This window comes from Misgurnus anguillicaudatus, chromosome 21 (genome assembly GCF_027580225.2).
Source record: "Misgurnus anguillicaudatus chromosome 21, ASM2758022v2, whole genome shotgun sequence".
NCBI classification, from domain to species: domain Eukaryota; kingdom Metazoa; phylum Chordata; class Actinopteri; order Cypriniformes; family Cobitidae; genus Misgurnus; species Misgurnus anguillicaudatus.
Genome location: NC_073357.2, coordinates 44,830,518 through 44,852,389, shown reverse-complemented (window position 1 = coordinate 44,852,389; position 21,872 = coordinate 44,830,518). Strand labels below are relative to the sequence as shown.

The window sequence follows — 21,872 nt, the reverse complement described above, 5'->3', positions numbered from 1 at the left end:
ACCAGCTGCAACCTTTCCTGGCCGTGCACGCCACTCTCACCCTTCCCCATCTCACTTGATGACCTAATTAGCGAGCAGGTCAACTATGGAACAGGTTTCACCCACATTGTCTACTTTCTTCCAAATTTAATGTTTAAAACGAGGTCAATGTGAGTAGCGGTGGCACCGTCATTGCGCTCTCCCCTCCACTAGCACACGCTTCACGTCTCCTCACCGAGTCACCTTCGCGTCTTCAGTTCACCTGACACTTTTGACACGACTTTGCTGTTCTCGCACGAGTCCATCCGGATCCTGTCGCACTTTCGGACGCACTTCGACACGAAAACCAAACTTCTGCCGGTCCTGCAGGGTGTCTCAAGTTTAGCCACAAGATGAGTATCAAATCTGACTCCGAGCCAAACAACAATGTCTCTATTGAAGAGGAGGTAAGAGTTTAAAAGGAATGCTAGATAGGTGTTGTGAAGAAAGGTTTGAATTTCGATGTCGATAAACTTCGCTTCAAACTTTAGAAATGTTTGGGAAGGAGCGTCTGTTTTCTAGTGTTAGGCTACTTTTCTACTCGGGATAAAGAAGAAAGTAGGCTACTCTTTTAGGAAAACTTTATTTTAATTTTCTATCTTTTTAAAATCGTGGTATTTAATATTGTTTAGAATTGGCTCAATGCATTGTGGTGTAGGGAGTTAAATTGCGTCGCTTTGCGATTTGTAAAGTAGTAGCCTATAGGTTTTCTGCACCATTTTATGAATTTCTTCTTCCAAGGAAGCGTAGTTTGTGTTTAAAAATTTTCGGCCTAAGTGAATTATTTATTTTGTATTATTAGTATTTGTATTGGAGAAAATACTACTTAATTCCAAGAACGGAAACTAAAGCAGTAAAAATTTGATTTAAAAAAAAAAAAATATTTTGTATACTGTAAAAACATCATTTATGTTGCTATTTAACATTTTTAAAGCAAATGTCTATGCTCGGTATAAGCCCATTTTAATTATTTTTCTGCTCTCTACGTGAAATGAAAAAACTTAAAAAAAAGACAACTTTGCTTCTGCATACAATGGTTAATATACTCATGGTTGTAATTTATCAGGTCTATAACGTTCACTTTCTTGATGTTAAAAACTTAGCCTGAAATGCGTGGGTGGGTTTTTTAATGTCTTGTCTTGTCATGTAATGCGTTTTTTTAAGCTGTAAGTTGAGGGTCTGTGGATCTGTGTTTGAAGGATAAGAAACCGTATTGCGCTGTTGGAGTTGTTGCTGTGGTTTAGAGGAAGGAAGTGCAGTTATGCTGTGTGGTGTCCATCGCTGTTCCAGTGGCTTTAAACCTCCCAAGTGTACACATTTATTTTTATAGACATTTATTAATTGTGTTCATGTTGAATATTTGCTAATTTTTGGTTAGCAAAGAAAAGGTAATTTTTGTGAAATTTCAAAATAACTTAAAATCATTTGAGCGAGTTTGTGGTACCCCAACAAGATTCTTTGTTCTTTCATTAACGAATAGTAGCAATAAATAAGTATGGGTCAGGTGTTTGTGTGTAAATTATTTCTGTAATGTGTTATTCATGCTGACATTGTTCCCAGTGGTCGTTGGCGTTTCTACAACTCTAATGAAATGTATGTCCTTCCTTTCTTAGGTACGAACTCTGTTTGTCAGTGGTCTTCCAACAGATATCAAACCAAGGGAGCTTTACCTACTATTTCGACCATATAAGGTAAAACAGATTAACAAAGTTATAAAATATGAATTTTGTTTCTATTGACTTAACCTATTACTCTATTATTCTTAGGCTCTATTTGATTTAAATTAGTACTGTGCTTGGCAAAGATGTAGTTGCAGTTTAACTGTTATGTCTTTCTAGTGAAACACAAAATTAATAATTCAATTTCGTTGTATTGAGGATGTTTTAACTGCAGAAATCCATCTCGGATCACATATCACATAGGGTGGTGCTTTAAGGGAGTGCAGCAAGATTTCTTCTTTTTCAAGCATGTGACTGGTAATTGGATTTCTTTTTTAGGGTTACGAGGGTTCACTGATCAAGTTAACATCAAAGCAGGTGAGACATCGTTGGATATCACGGCTTGCTTGATGTACAGTTTATTTATAAAACCATATATACACTGACAATAAATAATTGTAATTCCAAATTAAAGCAAGCATAAGTTAAATCATTTCTGCGTTTAATGCTTATGTGTTTGCATTTTTTTTGGCCATTAATTTTTTTCCTCTTTTTTCCCCCAGCCTGTTGGGTTTGTTACCTTTGATTGTCGTTCTGGTGCCGAAGCAGCAAAAAATGCATTAAACGTAAGAACCCAGCCATCTGTAAGCAATGGCTTGAATTATTGAAAATCTGTTGGGTTATGCTCAGCTGAATTTGATGCGATTTATATGTGCAATATTCATATTAGCAGTATGTACAGCCTGTTTCTTTTAGTTTATCATTTAAAAGTTGTAATTTTTGATTGGCTTCATTGATTTAAGATTTTGAGCCTCTGGTGACTTTAGTATATCAGTGTGTGTGTTCCAGCACAGCTCAATGTTGAATATTTATTCTAAGGTATCTTATTTTTGAGCATCATGTTTAAAAGAGCCCCTTCTGAAGTAGACTATCAATAGTGTTTTTCTCATGTCTTTATTGTGTGTCGTCTAATACATCTAAGTAACCACTAGCTTTGCTGTTCAGTGACTAGTAGAAACGTTCACCTGCATGTGTGCACCAGCTTAAGACGCACTGCACAGTTTACCAGGGTCTGACAGGTAGGCACAACCCATCCCTGTTGCTGTATCCTCCCACTTTTGTCTCCAGGGGGTTCGATTTGACCCTGAAAACCCGCAGACCCTCCGGTTAGAGTTTGCTAAAGCCAACACGAAGATGGCAAAGAGTAAGCTGATGGGCACTCCAAATCCCACAAATATCCACCCAGCTCTAGGAGCTCACTTCATAGCACGGGACCCATGTAAGTTTACGGCCCACACGGTAGTCACACAGAGACAGACAGACACACTGTAGCTGTGCATCTACAGTAGAGCTTAGGCTAACACACGAAAAAAACTAATTCACCTCCACATGCATGTGTCATTAGCAAAAAGCCATTTCTGTTGTATTAAATTTAACAGTTGCACTTCAACACTTTAACGTCTCTTGTGTTCCAAGAAAAGTCACAGAAATGATCAGAGACCACAAAGGTGCCAAAATTCCTGCCTCCCTGTTTACATTTAAGTCTCAGAGTGTAAATGCTTCTGAAGTTCTAGAAACCATTTATTGTCAAGCATGTGTTGATTTCAGGCTTGTTTGATATGTTGAGGTGGCCCTGAGGTGATGGTTTACTATGCCTCCTCAGATGACTTGACAGGGGCAGCGCTGATTCCGGCATCTCCAGAGGCCTGGTCTCCTTATACCCTCTACACACCAGAGCTCAGCCCTGGCCTGCCCCACACTGCTTTTACATACCCGGCTGCAGCCGCTGCGGCCGCTGCTGCACTTCACGCTCAGGTGAGACCAGATTTCTCTCGTGTGTTTTATAGGCTTTAGCATTAAATTTATTTTAAACTAAAAAAAATGCTTTTGACAAAGTTTGCAACCTCCTAATGTAACCCAAAGGCTAAGTTTACACTACAAACTGAAAATTTCACATTCATGACAACACTTATGAAGTTATGTGTTACACGCATCCACAAAGATGATTAATAGATGGCAATGTTACTTTTTAAAGAAACACTATACACCTGCGCACGTTCGCATTCTTCTACAGACCAATAAGTACAAACATTCAAGGTGGCAAAAGCATCGAGCTGTTTTTAGTTGAACACTAAGTTAGGTTTATTACTAGTAGAAAAACTGCAAAAAAATGTAATTTGGAATTGTTATTAAACTCTGTATCTTGAGCAGCACAAACACAGTCTTTATTGTTTTGGTTATAATGGCGTATGCCTATAGACTGAATTAACATGTGCATGACATCAACGTTATTACAGACTTGTTGTCTCAGTGTAAACTACATAACCGCAAGGCATTGATATAAAAAAATTTACACTTTGAAAACTACAATCAAAAGTTTGTTTTCGTGACCCTGTGAAACGCAATGTTAGAAAGTTGAGAATTTTGTGGCATGTAAGCCATTTCTTTACTCGGTCGTGTTTTTCTGTCCCAGATGAGTTGTCTAATTGTCAAGTAAAGCAAAGAGTGATTATTGACTAATTGGCTTGGCACAATTGACTTACTGGTATGTGAAGTATTCATAGAAAGAAACTGTCAGCTGTGACTGCTTAGGTCGCTCGTGCCAGTGAATTGTGAAGATCTCGTTGGCTCTGTCACATGCCTTTCTGAAAGGAAGTTTTATAGTCTGGTCTTTAGATTACAAACTGATGATAGATTGTCAGGTGAATATAATGGGCAAATTATGGAAATATTTTGCCATGCAACTGATAGATAAAAATAATTGTAATGTTTTTACGGTTTGCTTTTAAAAAAGTGTTTTGATTTTCCTGTTGAGGCACACATCAAAATATTTGTGGTTCCTTTTTTTTTATAGATGCGCTGGTATCCCTCCACATCAGATTCATCCCAGCCTGGATGGAAATCACGGCAGTTCTGTTAAATGCGTAGTAAGGCTTTGAGTCTCCTGCTCCCCATCATTGCATTGTACTGCTTAAATGTTTGTAATCTACAAAAATGTTTTAACTTTTGTTTTTCTTTCCTTCCAGGAGTGCAATAACCATTTCCCTCTTGAAATGACGTCTTCCCGATTCCGCTTAAAATCAGTCCAGTTCATTTGGATGTATTTACTCCTTTGGAATTTGTCATATAAAGAAAAGGTGAAATTGATTTATATTTCCAGCTGTACACATTAATATGGAGGCATTTAGATGGTACAATGGACCTTGGTAGTTCTTAATGGATCAATTCCTTAGTTTTTGTATTGAATTTATTAAGATAATAATTCATTAAGATAACAATTATTCATTTATTACTGTACGTCTAAGGGATATGAGACAATCAACTGACACAGACAGTGCATGTTAGTTTTTGGCATGAAGTGTAGCTCTGTGCATCATTGTTGTACGTGTCCTTTCTCCACTGATGTAAAATTATTCATGTTGTCTTGTTTGTTTTTTTGAAGCTTGGTCTTTAAATTTACTTGCTATGTGCAAAAGAGTGACAAGCTCGTGTTTTGATGGGTAGTGTAATGTCCGGGCTAATTTCCATTGTTACACATCACAGAGGGTCTGACAATTTTGCAAAATATGACGACATCTCTAAATCGAGCGTGTATGTGGGGTGAGAAGAGTTTGTGCAATTAAATAAGTAATTTGTATAAGTTATTGGTAACTCTTTCTTTGTATTATGTCTTGTTTCTGATTTTGTATCAATGTCCTTTATAGCATTTTCAGAGGTTAAGTTGTAATTTTCTTTGGTTTGACTGTGTCAGTGTGGCACAAAACAAACAATATATGGCCAGCGGATTTGGCTGCTATTAAATTGCTGTTTCTAGTTAATGCTCTGAATATAAAGATATGATACAATGCTGCATGATTTTAATGTGGGTATACTGTAGTAATGGTTAATTCAGACAATAGAAATGTATTTGTAAAAAAAGTGTTTGGTGTAAAAATACTATTGTATGATGTAGTATTAAAATGGGAATGCATTACAAATTGTGTTTTCATGTGTGTCTATACTATAGAAGCTGTCTAAAATGCTACACACTTTTTTCTGTTACACAGTGAGTTTACATCTCTTAAGTATAGTTTACCTCCATAGACATCCAGATTTGTTGTTTTATATACGTTTTCTGGATTTATAATTTTGTTATTACACCATTATCAAATGCTTAGTTTCATGAGAAATAATCAGTCTTACAAATAACAAAGGGAAAATGTGGTTCAATTTACTTAAGTTAATTGGCGCTGTACCGTGATCGGGACACCTACATTTATTTCAATATTTTCTATGTTAATGTTAATCTATTACGACAAACTATATATTGTTGGAAAGGTCTAAGAATGTAGTTTTCATATTTCAAAACCTTTTAGCAGTAATAATAATGCAGTAACTGTAATTTATTAATTTGTGACACAAGTATGCAGCAAACCTCACAGCAAACCAGCACAAACCTCAGTTTTTTGACAATTTTATGTATTAAAAATAATACTATATTGCATTTTTATTTATTACAAATAAATGTAAACTGCTTTAAAAAAATTAATATTTTCACCTCCAGACACTTTCCTAAAAAACCAAAACGTTGAAGTGTCGTCTTTTAAAACCAAATTGCCAAAATTAAAACCAAAATTAGGCTTCTAGACCCAAAAAAGGCCAGAGTTATACTAATTTAAAGGTGTATATCACCTTTTCACCAACCCCCCCACTCAAAAAGGGCTGCGCCAGTTAAAGGGTTAAGATACCACACATTAAAACCCATCCTATAAAAATAAGATGAAATTCAACGAAGTCACATGCTGAACTAGAAATCCTAAGAAAAGGTAAAAAGAAACAAAGGAGGCAGGGCATAAAATAAGATTACAATTAAAGAACAATATTAAATGTCACAAATTTGAATAAATGGATACAATTTGTATGTCTCTTAAAAAGAAAGCCAAGTCAAAATTCATTTCTTTGACTTCCAAATTTATGCTTAGTTGCAAATAGAAGTCAAACGTAAAACTTAAGAGCAGTGCTGCCCTCTAGAGGGAATTATTCAGTAGTTTTTAATTTGGTTTATGAGATGTCCAGCCAGATCACAGGAAGGATTCTCTCTCTACCACTATGGTAAATTTGCTCTGGCCCATCATTGTATAATTGAAGAATTAACCGGGATTTCTTAATGTCTTGTGAAAGCCCCAATTTGAATGCTGCTATCCATGGTCCTGATTGATTTATATAAATACGAGTCACGTGACACATCTCGAACCAGTGTGCAGATATAGAAAAGGTAACAAAATTACAACTATTATGTTATTTTCCTTATTCTAAATAAAACAATTTCAGTCAATAACAAACGTTAAATGTACCAGAGCCAAATTTCCGACTATAAGGTTAATTCAAATGGGCCTTTACTGAACCAGGCTAAATTAAATATCAGCAAGAACAGCACAAAGATAAATCTGGAAAAATTAGCCAATAACATTTAATATTAAATACATCTAGCCTAAATATAATATTTATTGATGTGTATGTGCTATTTTATATTTGATATTTTATCACACTGGTCAATTGTATATAGTTTATAATCGTGTTTTTCGAAATACTTTTACGATATTAAATGATGCCACGTGATTTAATATTAGTACCTACATAAACAAGAGTTGCATGGGAGCTCGGTGCATTAATAAAGATTACGTCCGCGTGATGTTCCCGCCCCTCATGAATTAACGTTGACCCGTGACCTGTGATTGGTTATTAAAGACGCCAGTCTCAGCGCATAGGTGCGTGAACCTAACACAGGTGTCACAAATTAAGACAAAATTTCCGTCGAAAGGTTTAAGTAGACTAAAGGAACTGAACTGGTTGTTGTTTTTGATAATTTAGTTTGACAGTCTTACCATGGCGTTTTCTTTGGTGAGTAATTGAAGAGAAGAAAGTGTGACACTTCGGTTTTGATTTTTGTAGTTTCACGTGACCATTGGGCCTGTGTTTGTTTGGTTTGTGCGTTTATTTAATTATTTAAATTATTTAAATCGTGTTAGGTTGAGTGGTATTATTGACCTTTTCTTTAGTGGTGAAAATGGTCAAAAATACTGGTCATGACATGTTGGTATTTATTGTTTAAACCGTTAACAGGTTTCTTCATTAATATTGCATGCTTGAAATTCAACCCAAGTTATCGCAGCTTGTTTGCTTTATGCAAAATGATGCGTTGCTAAATTGAACAAAGTAGTACGCGCAACAGTAAGATAAGTTTGTTATCTTCCTTTTACCCCCGTTTAAATACTGTGCTATAATATTTACTGTAGTAAACTAGTGAATTTTCTATAGCTCTGTTTACTTGCAGCTTCACTTTGTACTCCAGTGTGTACAACAGTTTGTCACTTTACGCCTACTGTAGTGTACATTATCAATTTGTAGTAGTTGGTGCAATATCCAGTTTTTACTACAAATAAAACTAAAGTTTACTGTGGTTTACTAGTAACCAGTTCAACTATTATTTTTGTCGTTTTAAACCCATGATTGCTTGCTACACACTTGCTACAAACCCCATGTTATTTTGTAAGATAAGTTACAATTTTACTTTACTGTAGTAAATGCTAGTAGCTTGATTTGTTCATCTGAGTTAAATACTATAATGTATGAGTGAATTTTAAACACAATGGTCTTGTTGCTTAATGTATTCCTAACTGACAATTAAAAATGGCAGGGCTGGGGAAGAATGACTAGGGTGACGCATGTCTGTTTTCCTGTACATTTTGTTTTTTTCCAGAGAGAAAATCCCAGACTTCTTAACTGCCTAGATTCAGACATCCCAGCCCTGTCTACATGCAGCAATGCAGACGCGTTCTGCAGGATGAACACAATGCTGGGCAATTCATTGGACCTCAGCGGGGTGTGCACAACGCCTACTGCCAAGTGCAAGCGAGATCCTTTTAATGGTAAATCAGCACACATTAGTTTGTGAGCCTTGTGGTAAAGTGCGCACGAGTATATTGGTACCTCTTAAAATGATAAATGCCTATCTTCCTGGTTATTAAAATGGCAATTATTCTCCTTTACCGGTTGCATTATACAGACTTAAAATCTCTTGTTACAATGTATGCACAGCACCCGCTCTGTGTTCATCTGTCTGCTGCAGTGCTGTTTATAACCTCTGCTTTGGCCCTGCGTTCATGCATCACATACACGTGCAGGGAATCCTAACCGCGCCGGTCATGCAATGTCATGCGGGTGAGACTTCGGATGCTGAATCAGGGCTGGAGCAAGCAGTTGGATGCGATCCAGCTCAGCACAGGCAGCACAGATTGCTCGTTCTTCAGTTCTGTGATCCAGTATCACACTTAGCCTGTAGCTAGCAAACTTGCGCTCCTTGCCACCTCGAGCAGTAGTCTGAGCCGGAGGTGGGGGTGCTGTTATTTTGCTGGAGAATTTGCCAGGAATGCTCGGTGGTGTGGCATCAGTGCAGGCCAGCAGCTGATGTCATTAACAAGGGGCTGTGAGGGCAGAAGCGCCTGGGTCACATGCAGGGTGGGTTGTCTGCGGGGCGAGCAGCTAGCCAGGCAGAGACCGTGATTAATCCGTGATTCTAGGCAGTCAGTGCTTTCTTGAATCTGCATGCCTTTTTTCCCTGCTGCTGATGCCGAGTCACCAAACAGCGTTTGTTTTATTTGCGGACGCTGTTAGCAGATCGTCCGGACTCGGACCTGTCTGCGGTCCGGAGCAGGATGCTTTTCCCTAGTGGTGGACAGGAGTCGTCCAGGGGTCTGCCTGATATCAATAACTGGGGTCTGGGCCTACAGTCCCTCAGCCTGTCTGACTGGGAGAGACCATGGAGCAGCCATGATACAGAAACTTCTTTACAGACCACCACGGCCTCATGTGAGTAAAATATGACTCTGTGTGTGATTTGGAAGCTTGTTATCCTCCAAACTTGCTTTATGGATGAAATAAATTGTGTTTTTTTAGTCTTGCACGGCAGATTGGGGAGTGATCTGTAATGGAATTTACTAGACATTTTTCTCCTTGCCAGAACTGCATGCAGGCTGCCATTATCGATAGTCACAAGTATAGGAGTGTCCTGACCAGGGCACAGTTTAATTAAATGTTTTCTCGTTGAGCCTGGAGTTTTGAGTCAGAGCTTTTTATTGACTGTTGTCACATTCTCAGCCTGCCTCATGTACAAATTTTCATTAGTACAACTACAGGAAGTGAGCAGTAGTTGTTGTTTCAAATGTTTTTATTTTTTATGCTGTGCTCCAATTTGTTCTGGGGGTAAATTATTTGTTAACGTTTATGAAGCCTTTAGAGCCTTTTTTATACATATTGGAGCACTTTACTGCTACAACGTTCAGATTTTATTAGTTTGCTTTGTTATGCATGTTATGTTCTCAATTTTTCTCCTAATGTTCTTTAGTGCAAAGTGTTTTGGGGAGCACTCCCAGCCAGCGCTCAAACAAGCTACCAAGCTTCTCCGAGTCCTCAATTGGTGCCACAGACTTTCTAGAGAAGTTTCCAGGAATGGCACGCTTAAATTCTCAGTCTTTCCTGGACTCTCACTCCATAAGCCCTGTAGATTCAGAGACCAGCGGCTTTAGTTCTGGTTCGGATCACCTCTCAGACCTGCTGGTAAGTGCTTATCAAACAGACAGTGCAATTTAAAGTGCTCTAAACTATCCCAATCGAGGCATAAGGGTCTTATCTAACAAAACTATTTCCCTTTTTCTTTCTGAAAATTATATATTTTTTAAACCAAGTTATTGTCTTGCACCAGGCGCGTGACGCGCCAGCAGGACCTTGCGTAATGCATAAGCACATCGAGAGGTCATGCATGACATATGCAAGACTTCCGCTCCAGTATTTACAAATGTGGAGAAAGCAGACCGTTCCGACATTATGTGGCATGATACTTATTAATGTCTTGTCAGTTTGTTGGCAAATGTGCATTTCACATTTGTGACTTCTGACTTTTGGATGTGATTACGCATCAAGGTCGCGCTGACATGTCACACGGCTGGTGCAGGACGGGAAGTTGTGATTTAAAAGTGCCTTTTTCTTGCCTAAAATGACAATCGTTTTGCTAGAAGCAAAGACGCTTCTGCCTCGTTTGAGATCGTTTAGAACAGTGGTTCTCAAACATTTTCCGTGTGTGGCCCCCCTGTGTACGGTGCAATCCTTCATGGCCCCCCAAAGAAAATTTATGTCAAATGTTCTAAAATTTTGCAGTTTTAAACTGTAAACGGAGGTCCAATAAAATCGATTAAATTGAGAAAAATCCTGGATTTTTTTACTAAATTTTTTTTTGACTGAAAGAATCAACATTTTGGGTGACTGGGCTAAATTATCTGTATAGACCGTTTCAGCAGTAACAACATAAACAAGTGGCTGTCGCGGTCCGCACGTAACTTCCGGTAAACTCCGCTAAGAATAAATAACAACAAAGTTCTTTAAACGTAGTTTATTTATATAACAAGCAAAAAACAACACATAGATTACCTAGGAAACCAAAACATTTATTTTCGACGAGGCATTTGTTCAAGAGTAGGGATCGACCGATATGGATTTTTCAGTGCCGATACCGATTTTTGTTTCATCAGCCCTAGCCGATGACCGATACAGGCTGCCGATATTTGGAGCCGATACTGCTTTTGCTTACTCAATTTACATCATAATGACACGATGATGCCAAATGTTACAAGTCTCAATTTAAAAAAAGTAACATTTATTGAACTTAAAACTATATTTAACAAATGGTAAAAACAGGGGGTGAGGGTGTTATGGAACCATCTTTCGATGTTGTCATGGAAAGGTTGGTTGTTTTAGTCACATGACCTGCAATCGCTTGCAGCTTCCAGCAGTCTGTCTGTAAATAATGACGGAAAAAATCGGCGAACATGGCAGCCATATATCGGCCGATGCCAAGACACATAAAACTTGCAAATATCGGCTGGACGATTTTTAGTCTATCACTTTTCAAGAGATCAGTTTAGCAACTAGTCAGACCATTAAAAAAAGAAACCGGAAGTAAGGTTCGGATCCAGACGTGTATCACGTACGTCTGATAAAACCATCTATTTAAGGAAGTGGAATATTCCTTAAATGTCTGGACTTAAAGGAATAGTTCACCCCAAAATGAAAATTTTTATTTACTTAATGTGTTCATCAAAACAGACATTTTTACTGGTTTGTAACAAAGAAACATTTTTTTTTTAATGTTTGTAACCAAACCTATCAGAGGCCCCATTGACTTCCATAGTATCCATTTTCCTACTATGGAAGTCAGTAGGGCCTTTGTAAATGACAATTTTCATTTTTGGGTGATTATCCCTTACAGCAACACTAAAGACTTATTGCTCTTTGCTCCCCCTACAGGTTAGAAGCGTAATTGTTCATTACCACTGTCGTAAATACTGCAGCATAGCTGGCTCTGATTGGATTGTAGGTCTGCCGTAAAGCAAGTTTTTGTCGTTTTCACTCGAACTACACGACCACTACCTGACGGTTGGAAACTTCTTTAAAACTTCCACTGTTATTGTAACATGAAGTCTGGCTCGCTCCACAACTTCTGTTTAGCTTAGCATGAAGATGGCGGCTGATCATTTTTTTTCCATCTGTGTTCGTATATTTTCGTAAGTCCCACCCACTGATCTGTAATAGGTCTGTAGCGTGAGTGGGTCCCACCCATAGCCCCCACCTTGGAAAATGAGGAATGAGTGTCTGTAGTCTTTCACACTCAACAGAGATACAGGATTTCCTTCTTTCAGTGATGCAAAATGATGATTTTTACATCATTGAAAGAAGGAAGTGCCTCACTGAAATCAGTATTTCTCCCGTCTCAGGAGAAACTAAGGGAATGATGCACGACCATTCAAAAACATGACTGGGGTTCTAACGATACAAAGCTTAATGCAAATGGGTGAAGTTTCCCTTTGATGCTATTATTGCAACATTACACACTAATTAGGGTTTAAAAAATGGGATCAGGAAGAACGTGACCTTTAAGACAAAAACAATTGGAGGATAAAGGTTTAAAACGCATATTGTAAGTTTTAAAATTGTTTTTCTCTTTGCAGTCCTCTCTGAGGATCTCGCCGTCTGTACCCTTCCTTCTGTCCAGTATGCAAAGGGATCCCCTCAAACTGGCTTTGGGCTCTCGTTTGGACCACAGCAGTTCTTCTCTCACACCACCACCCAGTGCCACTCCAACTGGTGGTCTGTCCCACCGCTGGCCTGGCGCCTCCATCTGGCCCAACTGGGACCTAATGAAGACCCCTGAAAGCCCTTTCAGCATTGAAAGGGAGGCTTGGCTTCACAGACAGGCTGCATGTAGGACCTGTTACATACCGTAGTGCATGAATCCCTTCTCCACCCATTTACCTGTCCTCAGTCTTTAACCTGTTAATGTTTATTTTGCAGCTATTAATGAAGCTACCTTCACATGGAGTGGACAGCTGCCCCCCAGACACTACCAAACCCCCATCTACTCCTGCAAGGTCTTTTTAGGTGGAGTTCCTTGGGACATTACTGAAGGTAGAAGTGTTCGTAGTTTGAAATGGAAAGTGCCATACTATGATGTGAGGCTTTTTTATTAAATGTGTTCATATAAATATTATTTGGCTTATGCTTTGTCGTCTAACTTATGCAGTGCATAATATAAAATTTAACACATTCAAAATATTGTTTCAACTGTAGTTACTTTGCCTATTGGTTATTTGTGTAAATTAATGGCTTTTCTGTGTCCACAGCTGGCTTGATAAACACTTTTAAATGCTATGGCCCTCTGAGTGTGGAGTGGCCAGGTAAGGATGGCAAGCACCCTCGCTGCCCTCCGAAAGGTAATATGCCTAAAGGTAATGCTGAAATGGTAGGATACTTATTTTCTTTACAGCACTGGCAAGATGGTCTGCTCCTGAGGTGTGGTGAAGGGCACTGAACTTCTCGGTGGATTCAGTAAGGCATACATCTGGTGATATTTGTTCTGGGAATTAAGGAAAAACTAAATTGTTTTTACACCTTGGAAACTACTTCAGTCTGACATGCTTTTTGACTTTGTTAATTGCTTTAAATGTTAAGGGTGGTCTTTATTTAATACCCAAGGAATAATTGATTTGCCGTTGATTTTGCAAATAATGCACACCTGAGGTGTTAATGCATGACGTGAAGTGCAGTTACAATGCAGGTGTGAATTATTTTCAAAGAATTCAAAGGACTGAAGGCAATTATTCCTCACATACCACGGTTACTACAAACATGTCTTTGGTTACATTTGACAGTATAGGTGTGCGTTTTACAGAAAAATAATGAACACCCATGGAACTTCTCAACTAATCAGAATAAAGCATTCAACATGCCTGTGGTTTAAAATGCAAATAAACCACATGTTTATCATGCCAAATGCAAGTTGTTGTATTTAAAAAGTAGAACACTAGAGGGCATCACTGTTTTGTTTGTAAGGTAACTAGTCTAAAAAAGTTTTAATTACATGTTCAGTAAGCATGTGTTGGTTCACCCTTTTTTCAGGTTATGTGTATTTGGTGTTTGAGTCGGAGAAGTCTGTACGTGCCCTGCTGCAGGACTGCACTGAGGACCTGCTCCATCCAGAGGGTTACAGCGAGTATTACTTTAAAATGTCCAGCAGAAGAATGCGCTGCAAAGATGTAAGTTTTCCCCTTTACATCATGGGTACATTTGGAGGTTGATACTCCAAATCAGGTGTCTCCAACCCTGCTCATGGTAAGCTACCGTCCTGCAGACTTCAGTTCCAACAAATCTCCAACACATCTGTATTTATCAAGCAACCCTGAACACCTTGATTAAAAGCTTAAGCTGAAATATGCATGATAGTAGCTCACCACGAGCAGGGTTGGAGACCCCTGATCTAAGTAAAATCTGGCCGATTGTGATTTATAGGTCGAAAGTTGTTGGTTGTTTAGTCCTCTTAGGTTAGACCTGTTACTATCCAAACCTACATCACTTAAAACAATAATGTAGTTTTCATGTAAAAATGACTTACAGCTCCCCCATGTGGTTGAAAAGCGTAACAGTGCCTGGTATCAGACACCCTTCTGTAGGCAGGGGGAGGGGCGGGGCTGTGTTTCCTACCCTCCACCACCACTTTCAGAGTGTGCTTGTAGCAGCTAGGAGGCTGCTCAGGTTGCAGCAACGGTACAATTTGTCCAGTTAAAAGTTGTTCTATCACTGTAATACTTTTAGAGACATTATTTAAAGGTAAAAAACTGCATAGTGTTGCTTTAAGGCAAAATTAAACGCATTTTTTAGGCGCACACACGTTGTCGCGGTTACACATGTGGATGGAACTTTAATTTTTCTTTAACTCTTTACCTGCCAGCATTTTTTGAGTTTAATGCCCTCCAGAAAATGTTCTTTAAATATGTAAATGCACAATATATCAAATGAAAGGAGTGAACAGACCCTACATTTGATCATCACCTCTCAAAAATACCAAATTGAGCAAGATGCTGAGATGGTTGGGTTTTTGTGAAGTACTTTTGATGGCGATCAGATTCTGAGCAATTATCAAAACTGTTATGGTTTGTCCTAAGGAGTTGCTTCTGGGTTTAAGTTGCCATGTGGTGGATAAGTGGAATTCCGATTCGCTGGAAAAAACTCGTAATTTGGCTTGGAAGCGTTGTACTCATCAATTAAGAGAAACTCGTCAATGGCAGGGAAAGAGTTAATGGTCTAGTAAATGGATAAAATAAACTTTGGAACAAAAACCTTACTGAAAAACACATTTTGGTTTCCTAAAAACAAGGAGAGATGACGATAATGGATCACTGCTATGTGAAGAGGTTTGGAGATCTTGTAATGTATACATTAGGGGGTTTCATGATTCTCCAAATCCTCGATTACACTTTTATTTTAAACCCATGGTTCGATTCTCAATTTTGCTTTTTGAAAGCACAAAAAATGCTATGCCATTTTTGGACTAAACTTTTATTAAATATGTCATCTGACCTTGAACCCGGAAAATGCCCTGCCATGATAGAGGCTGTTTACACCTGGCATCAACATGTGTCCTCGTCGATCGGATCACAAGTGGACGACGTTAATGCCAGGTGTAAACGGTGTTCAAAACGTTTTGAGCTCGTCCACTTTCGACCACTTTCAACCACATCCCGAGGTGGTCGATTCCACTTTCGATCGGATCGCTTTGGAGTTTCGGAACGCAAATGTGGTTGAATTCGTTCTAACAGCCACACGCTACCGCCTTCTCTCCGCCAATTTATCTAATCTGAGGTATTAAACACAAGTTTTACGTCTTTTTTGACTTCTGGCGTGAACATTCGGTGAACAGCGCTATTTTTAGCCTTTCATTTATAAAACTAAGCGGCTGATCTCCGTAGTTTCGTTTTGAAAGCGTGTGAAAGTTGTGCGATCCTTTTTCATCAATTGCGCTGACAATTCAAAGAAAGCTCTTACATACTCATGTACAAAACACTGTGCAGCATGTTTACTTGCTAAACAAGCAGTGCACTCCGACATAATATTAGTTTAGCGTCCATATAAACTCATAATTACTCCCGCTCTGGTTTGAATGACAGCAGAGAGACTCGCCCACCGTCTCACAGACCACCCCCTCATAGCATTCAGCACAGAAGTGGTCGAAAGTGGACAAAAGAGACGGATTTAAATACCAGGTGTAAACGTAATGTGTGTCTCTCTCGTCCACTTGTGATCCGATCGATGAAAACACATCTTAATACCAAGTGTAAACAGCCTCATAGTTGTGCTGCCAGTGAAAAAATATGGTACACGCACATACCTGATAAAACTACCTGCCAGATAAACACATGTCAGTACTTTGCACCTTAAAAATGCACTTTTATTACCGTCAGACAAGATTGTGAGACTATACCCCAATAAGTCATGATTAAATGCTGTTTTCATAACTCTTAAACAACTGAAATAAGTTGTGGAACTTAAATGGATCTCAGTTCAGAGAGATGACCGGTCCTGGCACAGATGCCGTTCTGCTGTACACGTGTGCATGCTCTGTTCTGATTGCGTTCAGCGGGAGGCTTTTTTTTCCCATGTAAAGAGCATCTCACGTGGTGTCTCCTGCATCTGCCATGCTCTCTTTTGACTGGCTGTAGCTAGCAAAGTTAGGGGAAGCACTCAACACCTTTTTTTCCCCCACTTGGCAAGCCGATGTGACGTGGGGACGTCGCCGCATCAACGATTTCCTTTTATTCGAAGTTCGGACTTAATTTCGATTGATTTAGATTTGAAATCGAAATTGTGACACCCTTAGTATTCATTAATTTTCCACCTTAAAGGATTAGTCCATTTTCTTGAAAGAAGAATCCAGATGGTTTGCTCACCGCCATGTCATCCGGGGTGTTGATGTCTGTCTTTGTTCAGTCGAGAAGTTATGTTTTTTGAGGAAAACATTGCAGGATTTTTCTCATTTTGATGGACTTTATTAGAGCCCAACAATTAACACTTAACTCAACACGTAACAGTTTTTTCAATGGAGTTTCAAAGGACTATAAACAATCCCAAACGAGGCATAAGGGTCTTATCTAGCGAAACGATTGTCATTTTTGACAAAAATAACAAATATGCTCTTTTAAACCACAACTTTTCGTCTAGGTCCGGTCCAGCGCGACCTAACGTAAATGCGTAGTGACGTAGGGAGGTCACGTGTTACATATATAAAACGCACATTTGCGGACCATTGTAAACAATAAACTGACACAAAGACATTAATTAGTATCAGTTGACATACAACAACGTAGGAACGGTCCTCTTTCAACACACTTGTAAACACTGGGGCGGAGTTTCGCATTCGTCTTCTGTGACCTCTTGACGTCATGACGTATTGCGTGGGGTCATGCTGGCGCATCACGACTGGATCTGGATGAGAAGTTCTGCTTTGAGAGTGTATATTTGTTGTTTTTCTTGTCAAAAATGACAATTGTTTTGCTAGAGAAGACCCTTATGCCTCGTTTGGGATTGTTTGTAGTCCTTTAAAAACTCTGTTGAAAAAACTGTTAAGTGTTAATTGTTGGTGTCTATTAAAGTCCATTAAAATGAGAAAAATCCTGCAATATTTTCCCAAAAAACTTCTCGACTGAACAGAGACGTCGGCATTTTGGATGACATGGTGGTGAGTAAATTACCTGGATTTTTCTTTTAAGAAAATTGAATATTCCTTTAACTTTTTAGCTCAGTGTAGTTTTGATATACTTTAGCTATGATTTGCTTCTGCTTGTGTTGGTTATTATCAGAAATAAACTACTCAAATGACTGTTACTGATTCTTTGCATAAGTTTACTAGAAGTTAAATTTTTCCCAAAAGCCATTTGTTACTGCTGAAACCTTGTCATGTACGTCTGTACATTGTTTATTAATCTTTTGTATTTAAGATGCATCTTTAAACACTGTAATGCATGGAGATATAATGCCACATTTAATTTTGTGGTTATACTGACTTATTTCTCTGGTCCTCAGGCACAGGTGATACCTTGGGTGATTTCAGACAGTAACTTTGTGAGTTGCCCCTCTCAGAGGCTGGACCCTAGGAACACTGTGTTTGTAGGGGCTTTGCATGGGATGCTCAATGCTGAGGCCCTGGCCAGCATTATGAATGATCTGTTTGGAGGAGTTGTGTATGCAGGCATTGACACAGACAAGCACAAGTACCCAATTGGTGAGCTATTTCTTTAACGTGCCCACACCATTCTGTTTTCCTTATGTTAAAAATGGCCAATTTTTGTATATGCTACTGTGATGCGTTTTACGCATTCTTTAGGCTCTGGACGCGTTACTTTTAACAACCAGCGCAGTTACCTGAAAGCTGTGAGTGCTGCCTTCGTTGAGATAAAGACACCCAAATTCACAAAGAAGGTAAGTGCTTTTATAGAAATACTGCTTGATACATGCTGGCTTTTTGAAAGCATACCCCCTTCATTGACAAACTGGTTTTGACTTTTAGGTTCAGATTGACCCGTACCTTGAGGATGCTATCTGTCAATCATGCAGTCGTGAGCCTGGGCCATTCTTCTGCAGAGACAAGGTACACTTTTTTATTTTTGGGGGGCTGTTTTTCTCCTAGTGCAATAAGTGATACATAACTTTTTTTTTTTTTTTCCCCCATTCTTCTAGACCTGCTTTAAATACTACTGTCGCTCCTGCTGGCATAGGCAGCATTCTATGGACATCCTCAGCAATCACCGCCCTCTGATGCGAAACCAGAAGAAGCGGGACACCAACTGAAGCCACGCATGGCAGCACTGTGCCTCAGCCTGGTCGTCCATTGCGCCTGCTCCCCCAGGAGTACTGCTCTAGAGTTGGTCTCCCCCAAAATGGCCCTTTTAGGAGATGGGGCTTGGGGAAACACTGTAGAAAGTTCACTGTTGCACTTTCTTTTCAGTTTGGCTTGTTCACTTTGGCACTGTACACAGAGAGATGGGTTAGCTGGGGCCCATGGATGGGAAAACCCAGAGTTTTTGACTCGGTTGAGATTCAGGCCATGGTTGAAGGGTTTTTTCTTTTTTCCTTTAACATAGGTTGCTATTTGTTTTGGTAAACATCATTCTAAAGTCTCATTGTTTAACAGATAGAAGCCATACAGTGCCTTTAAATTGGTTTTCCCTCTCCACACTAGCTACTTTTTCATGGCACTTTTTGCCGAAGTTTTTTACTTTTTTGAAACTCAACTACAAAGCAAGATTATTATCATCATGACATTTTTGCCGTTTTAGTTTTCACCGATTTTTACATGACAGTTTTAAGGTATGGCATGGAAACGGTTAAATAGCAATCTACCTGAAGGCTTTTTAATTTTGCGTGTTTTTTTTCTCCTCCGTGTTTTGGAGTATATTTGCCTTATCAATGTTCTGTTTGGTAGAACGAGGTTTGTGCATAACCCTGCTAATTGCCAATCCAGACCATTTTTCAGTGCGTGCCTCCACTAGGCATTGCTTTTACTGCTCTCAATCAGATTTCAAATCAACTTGTATTAATCCAAAATGAGAATGGCCATCGACTGCACGTAGTTTTATTGCACTTTTTAATTTGCACTTTGTGAAGGGGTAGGTTTTTAATCACTCGTATTGTATATCAGCAGGTGTTATGGGTGTGAACCCAAATTGCTGCTTGTTGAATTCAAAACCATAGACTTCCCTTTGAATGTACCAAGAGCCTTAGCAGACTTGATGCAAATGTCACTTTATTCCATCCTGGGCTGTATGTCTGAATGGATAACAATACTTTCAGAGCGAAGATTGTACTCTTCTTACCATGTGCATTCCATGCAAAGCCCTTTCCAAAGCTCCTTTGTCATTCTACCTCGTTGTCTGCCAAGTTTGCTTAAAAGGTGAAGTTCAATTTTTGACTGGGCACAATAAAGGTGTTTAAGCATTACTCTGGCTTTGTGTCTTATTGTTATAATGGCCATACAAATGAACTGCTCCACTTATGTAGACTTATGGTTGTGATGATCATGTGCATGCAGTGACTCTACATGTCCCCAAGGTGGCACTGCTATGCATCATGTCTAAATGTATGTATTTGCTCTAACATCAAGATTTGTAATCTGTTTGATCTTGTATGTACGTGGGTGAAGTAGATCGTTATTTGGTAATACTGTGCGTTTCTGTGATTTGCATTAGTTTTTTTTTTTAAGGCTGAGTAATTGGTTACATGGGATCTATAGCACAGCTGATTGACTTTAAGCTCTGGATGCGGAAAGGTCAACAGTGCCGCCATATTAGTGGGGTCAAGATTTTTTTTTTCATGCACTTTTTAATATTCACACACATTAGAAGGAGGTGCTGTTTTAAAATGCAAAAAAATCTTCCAAACTTTAACCAATTTCAATGTTTTATGCTCTATGTGGTGTACAAAGGTGTTTTGCATCCTTTATTTTGGAATTTGATAACTGGACAAGGAAGTTAGTTACTGCCATATGGAACTGGGAAAAATCACACTTGTCAAGCCATTACTTATTATTGGTTATTAACTGTGGAGACATCCTGGTGTCCACTTGCTTGTGTTTATAGGGCAGTCCTAATATCCTAATATAATTGGCTGTATAGTTACTGATTTTTTTTTCCAATTTTGAGTGGTAGATTTTAGTTTTTTTTTTTATGGAATGTCTGAACATATGGAAGCCTTTAAAATCTATGCACATAATGTAAGCCAGTACAGAGTCTGTGAGTTGCCCACCAAAGCACATGCCATTAATTAATAACCTCAATTTTAGTATTTATTACCTTTTTTTTCTATAAGCTTGGCTTCTTTTATGTATGATGAAACATAAGAACAATCAAATAAAACCACCAAGTAAAATAAAAAATTTGGAGTAGACTAAGTGTAATTCGTGTTTTAACTTCGTGTGTTTTTCAGTCCATCATCAAAGTCTTTTGAATCGCTCGTGAATCACAGGCATGAAGGATGATACATTTCCACATCCCACTGTATACAAAAATACATTCTGAAACTCCCACCTTTTCACACCTTAAAGCTTTCGTGTTTGTGTCTCATGTGAGATTGACATCAGACCAGGCTAATTTGCATAGTAACGCAGCCTAAAATGACGTTTTCCTCAAGATGTTCACTATCTGTCACTATCTATAAATGGCATTATTTGCATTAAAATGATGTTGACATAATAGGTGTGAACTTCAAGTGTTATGGTGTTATGAAAGATTGACTGTTACTCATGATTAAGCCCACACAGAACCTCCACCTGCAGTGAAGTCTACTGAAATCAGATTTCTGCCACCAATAAAATTGCAGCACTCCCAGCAATGTATAACATATTTTTCCAAAGTTTCTAAGACTAATTAATGCTGGAATTCAGCTATATTAAAGTTGTTTAGTAAAATTAAAAGTAGAAAGCACCATATCAACTAAAACAGCATATACATTTGTAAATATAGTTGTCACAGAAAAGGAAATGGCAATGTTTGTTTACTATGACTTTTTTAAAGGATTAATGCAATTTCATGTTTTCCTTTGTCTTTGGATATATATGTACATATTCAAGATTTGTAAAGTTGCAAAGATTAAAGTCTCAAACCCAGAGATATGCTAGGCTTGTTCGACATCATGCGGCGCCGCAAGAATCGACAGCCGGATGATGTCAAAGTACCGCGAGAGCAGTCTGTTTTTAAATCGCTCTCGCAGAATTTTTTTCCGGTTCTTGCGGCGCCGCATGAAGTTGAACAAGCAAAATCGCCCCCACATATCTGTGGGGGA

General features: G+C 38.7%; 2 protein-coding genes across 5 annotated transcripts; both read left to right on the top strand.

The window, feature by feature from the left end:
* Positions 1-5,653, top strand: rbpms2b (RNA binding protein, mRNA processing factor 2b). 3 transcript variants are annotated; one of them, XM_055208669.2, is made up of 8 exons: positions 1-425; positions 1,632-1,709; positions 2,016-2,054; positions 2,240-2,302; positions 2,805-2,955; positions 3,304-3,491; positions 4,531-4,600; positions 4,703-5,653. In XM_055208669.2, exons 1-7 carry the CDS (start codon positions 372-374, stop codon positions 4,594-4,596), a joined length of 639 nt encoding a protein of 212 aa, XP_055064644.1. In that variant the 5' UTR covers positions 1-371; the 3' UTR covers positions 4,597-4,600; positions 4,703-5,653. The 3 variants fall into 3 exon arrangements, with proteins under 3 accessions (XP_055064644.1, XP_055064640.1, XP_055064655.1); XM_055208665.2 differs by having other exon boundaries at positions 2-425; positions 4,531-4,603; XM_055208680.2 differs by having other exon boundaries at positions 5-425; positions 3,340-3,491; positions 4,531-4,603.
* Positions 5,654-7,398: 1,745 nt separating this feature from the next.
* cpeb1b (cytoplasmic polyadenylation element binding protein 1b) lies at positions 7,399-20,033 on the top strand. 2 transcript variants are annotated; one of them, XM_055208655.2, is made up of 12 exons: positions 7,399-7,556; positions 8,416-8,584; positions 9,333-9,524; positions 10,060-10,271; positions 12,716-12,968; positions 13,059-13,172; positions 13,388-13,492; positions 14,163-14,299; positions 18,120-18,318; positions 18,421-18,515; positions 18,604-18,684; positions 18,774-20,033. In XM_055208655.2, exons 1-12 carry the CDS (start codon positions 7,542-7,544, stop codon positions 18,882-18,884), a joined length of 1,683 nt encoding a protein of 560 aa, XP_055064630.2. In that variant the 5' UTR covers positions 7,399-7,541; the 3' UTR covers positions 18,885-20,033. The 2 variants fall into 2 exon arrangements, with proteins under 2 accessions (XP_055064630.2, XP_055064622.2); XM_055208647.2 differs by having other exon boundaries at positions 9,330-9,524.
* The last annotated feature ends 1,839 nt before the right edge of the window (positions 20,034-21,872 follow it).

What these genes read in the sequence shown, in the direction of transcription:
- rbpms2b (XM_055208669.2), top strand. Translation starts at nt 372, where the DNA reads ATGAGTATCAAATCTGACTCCGAGCCAAACAACAATGTCTCTATTGAA. An exon ending in CAGCAAAAAATGCATTAAAC is followed by an intron (nt 2,303 to 2,804) that starts GTAAGAACCCAG and finishes TTTTGTCTCCAG; the next exon opens with GGGGTTCGATTTGACCCTGA. An exon ending in CTTCATAGCACGGGACCCAT is followed by an intron (nt 2,956 to 3,303) that starts GTAAGTTTACGG and finishes TGATATGTTGAG; the next exon opens with GTGGCCCTGAGGTGATGGTT.
- cpeb1b (XM_055208647.2), top strand. An exon ending in TCCTTGGGACATTACTGAAG is followed by an intron (nt 13,173 to 13,387) that starts GTAGAAGTGTTC and finishes CTGTGTCCACAG; the next exon opens with CTGGCTTGATAAACACTTTT. An exon ending in GAAGAATGCGCTGCAAAGAT is followed by an intron (nt 14,300 to 18,119) that starts GTAAGTTTTCCC and finishes TCTGGTCCTCAG; the next exon opens with GCACAGGTGATACCTTGGGT.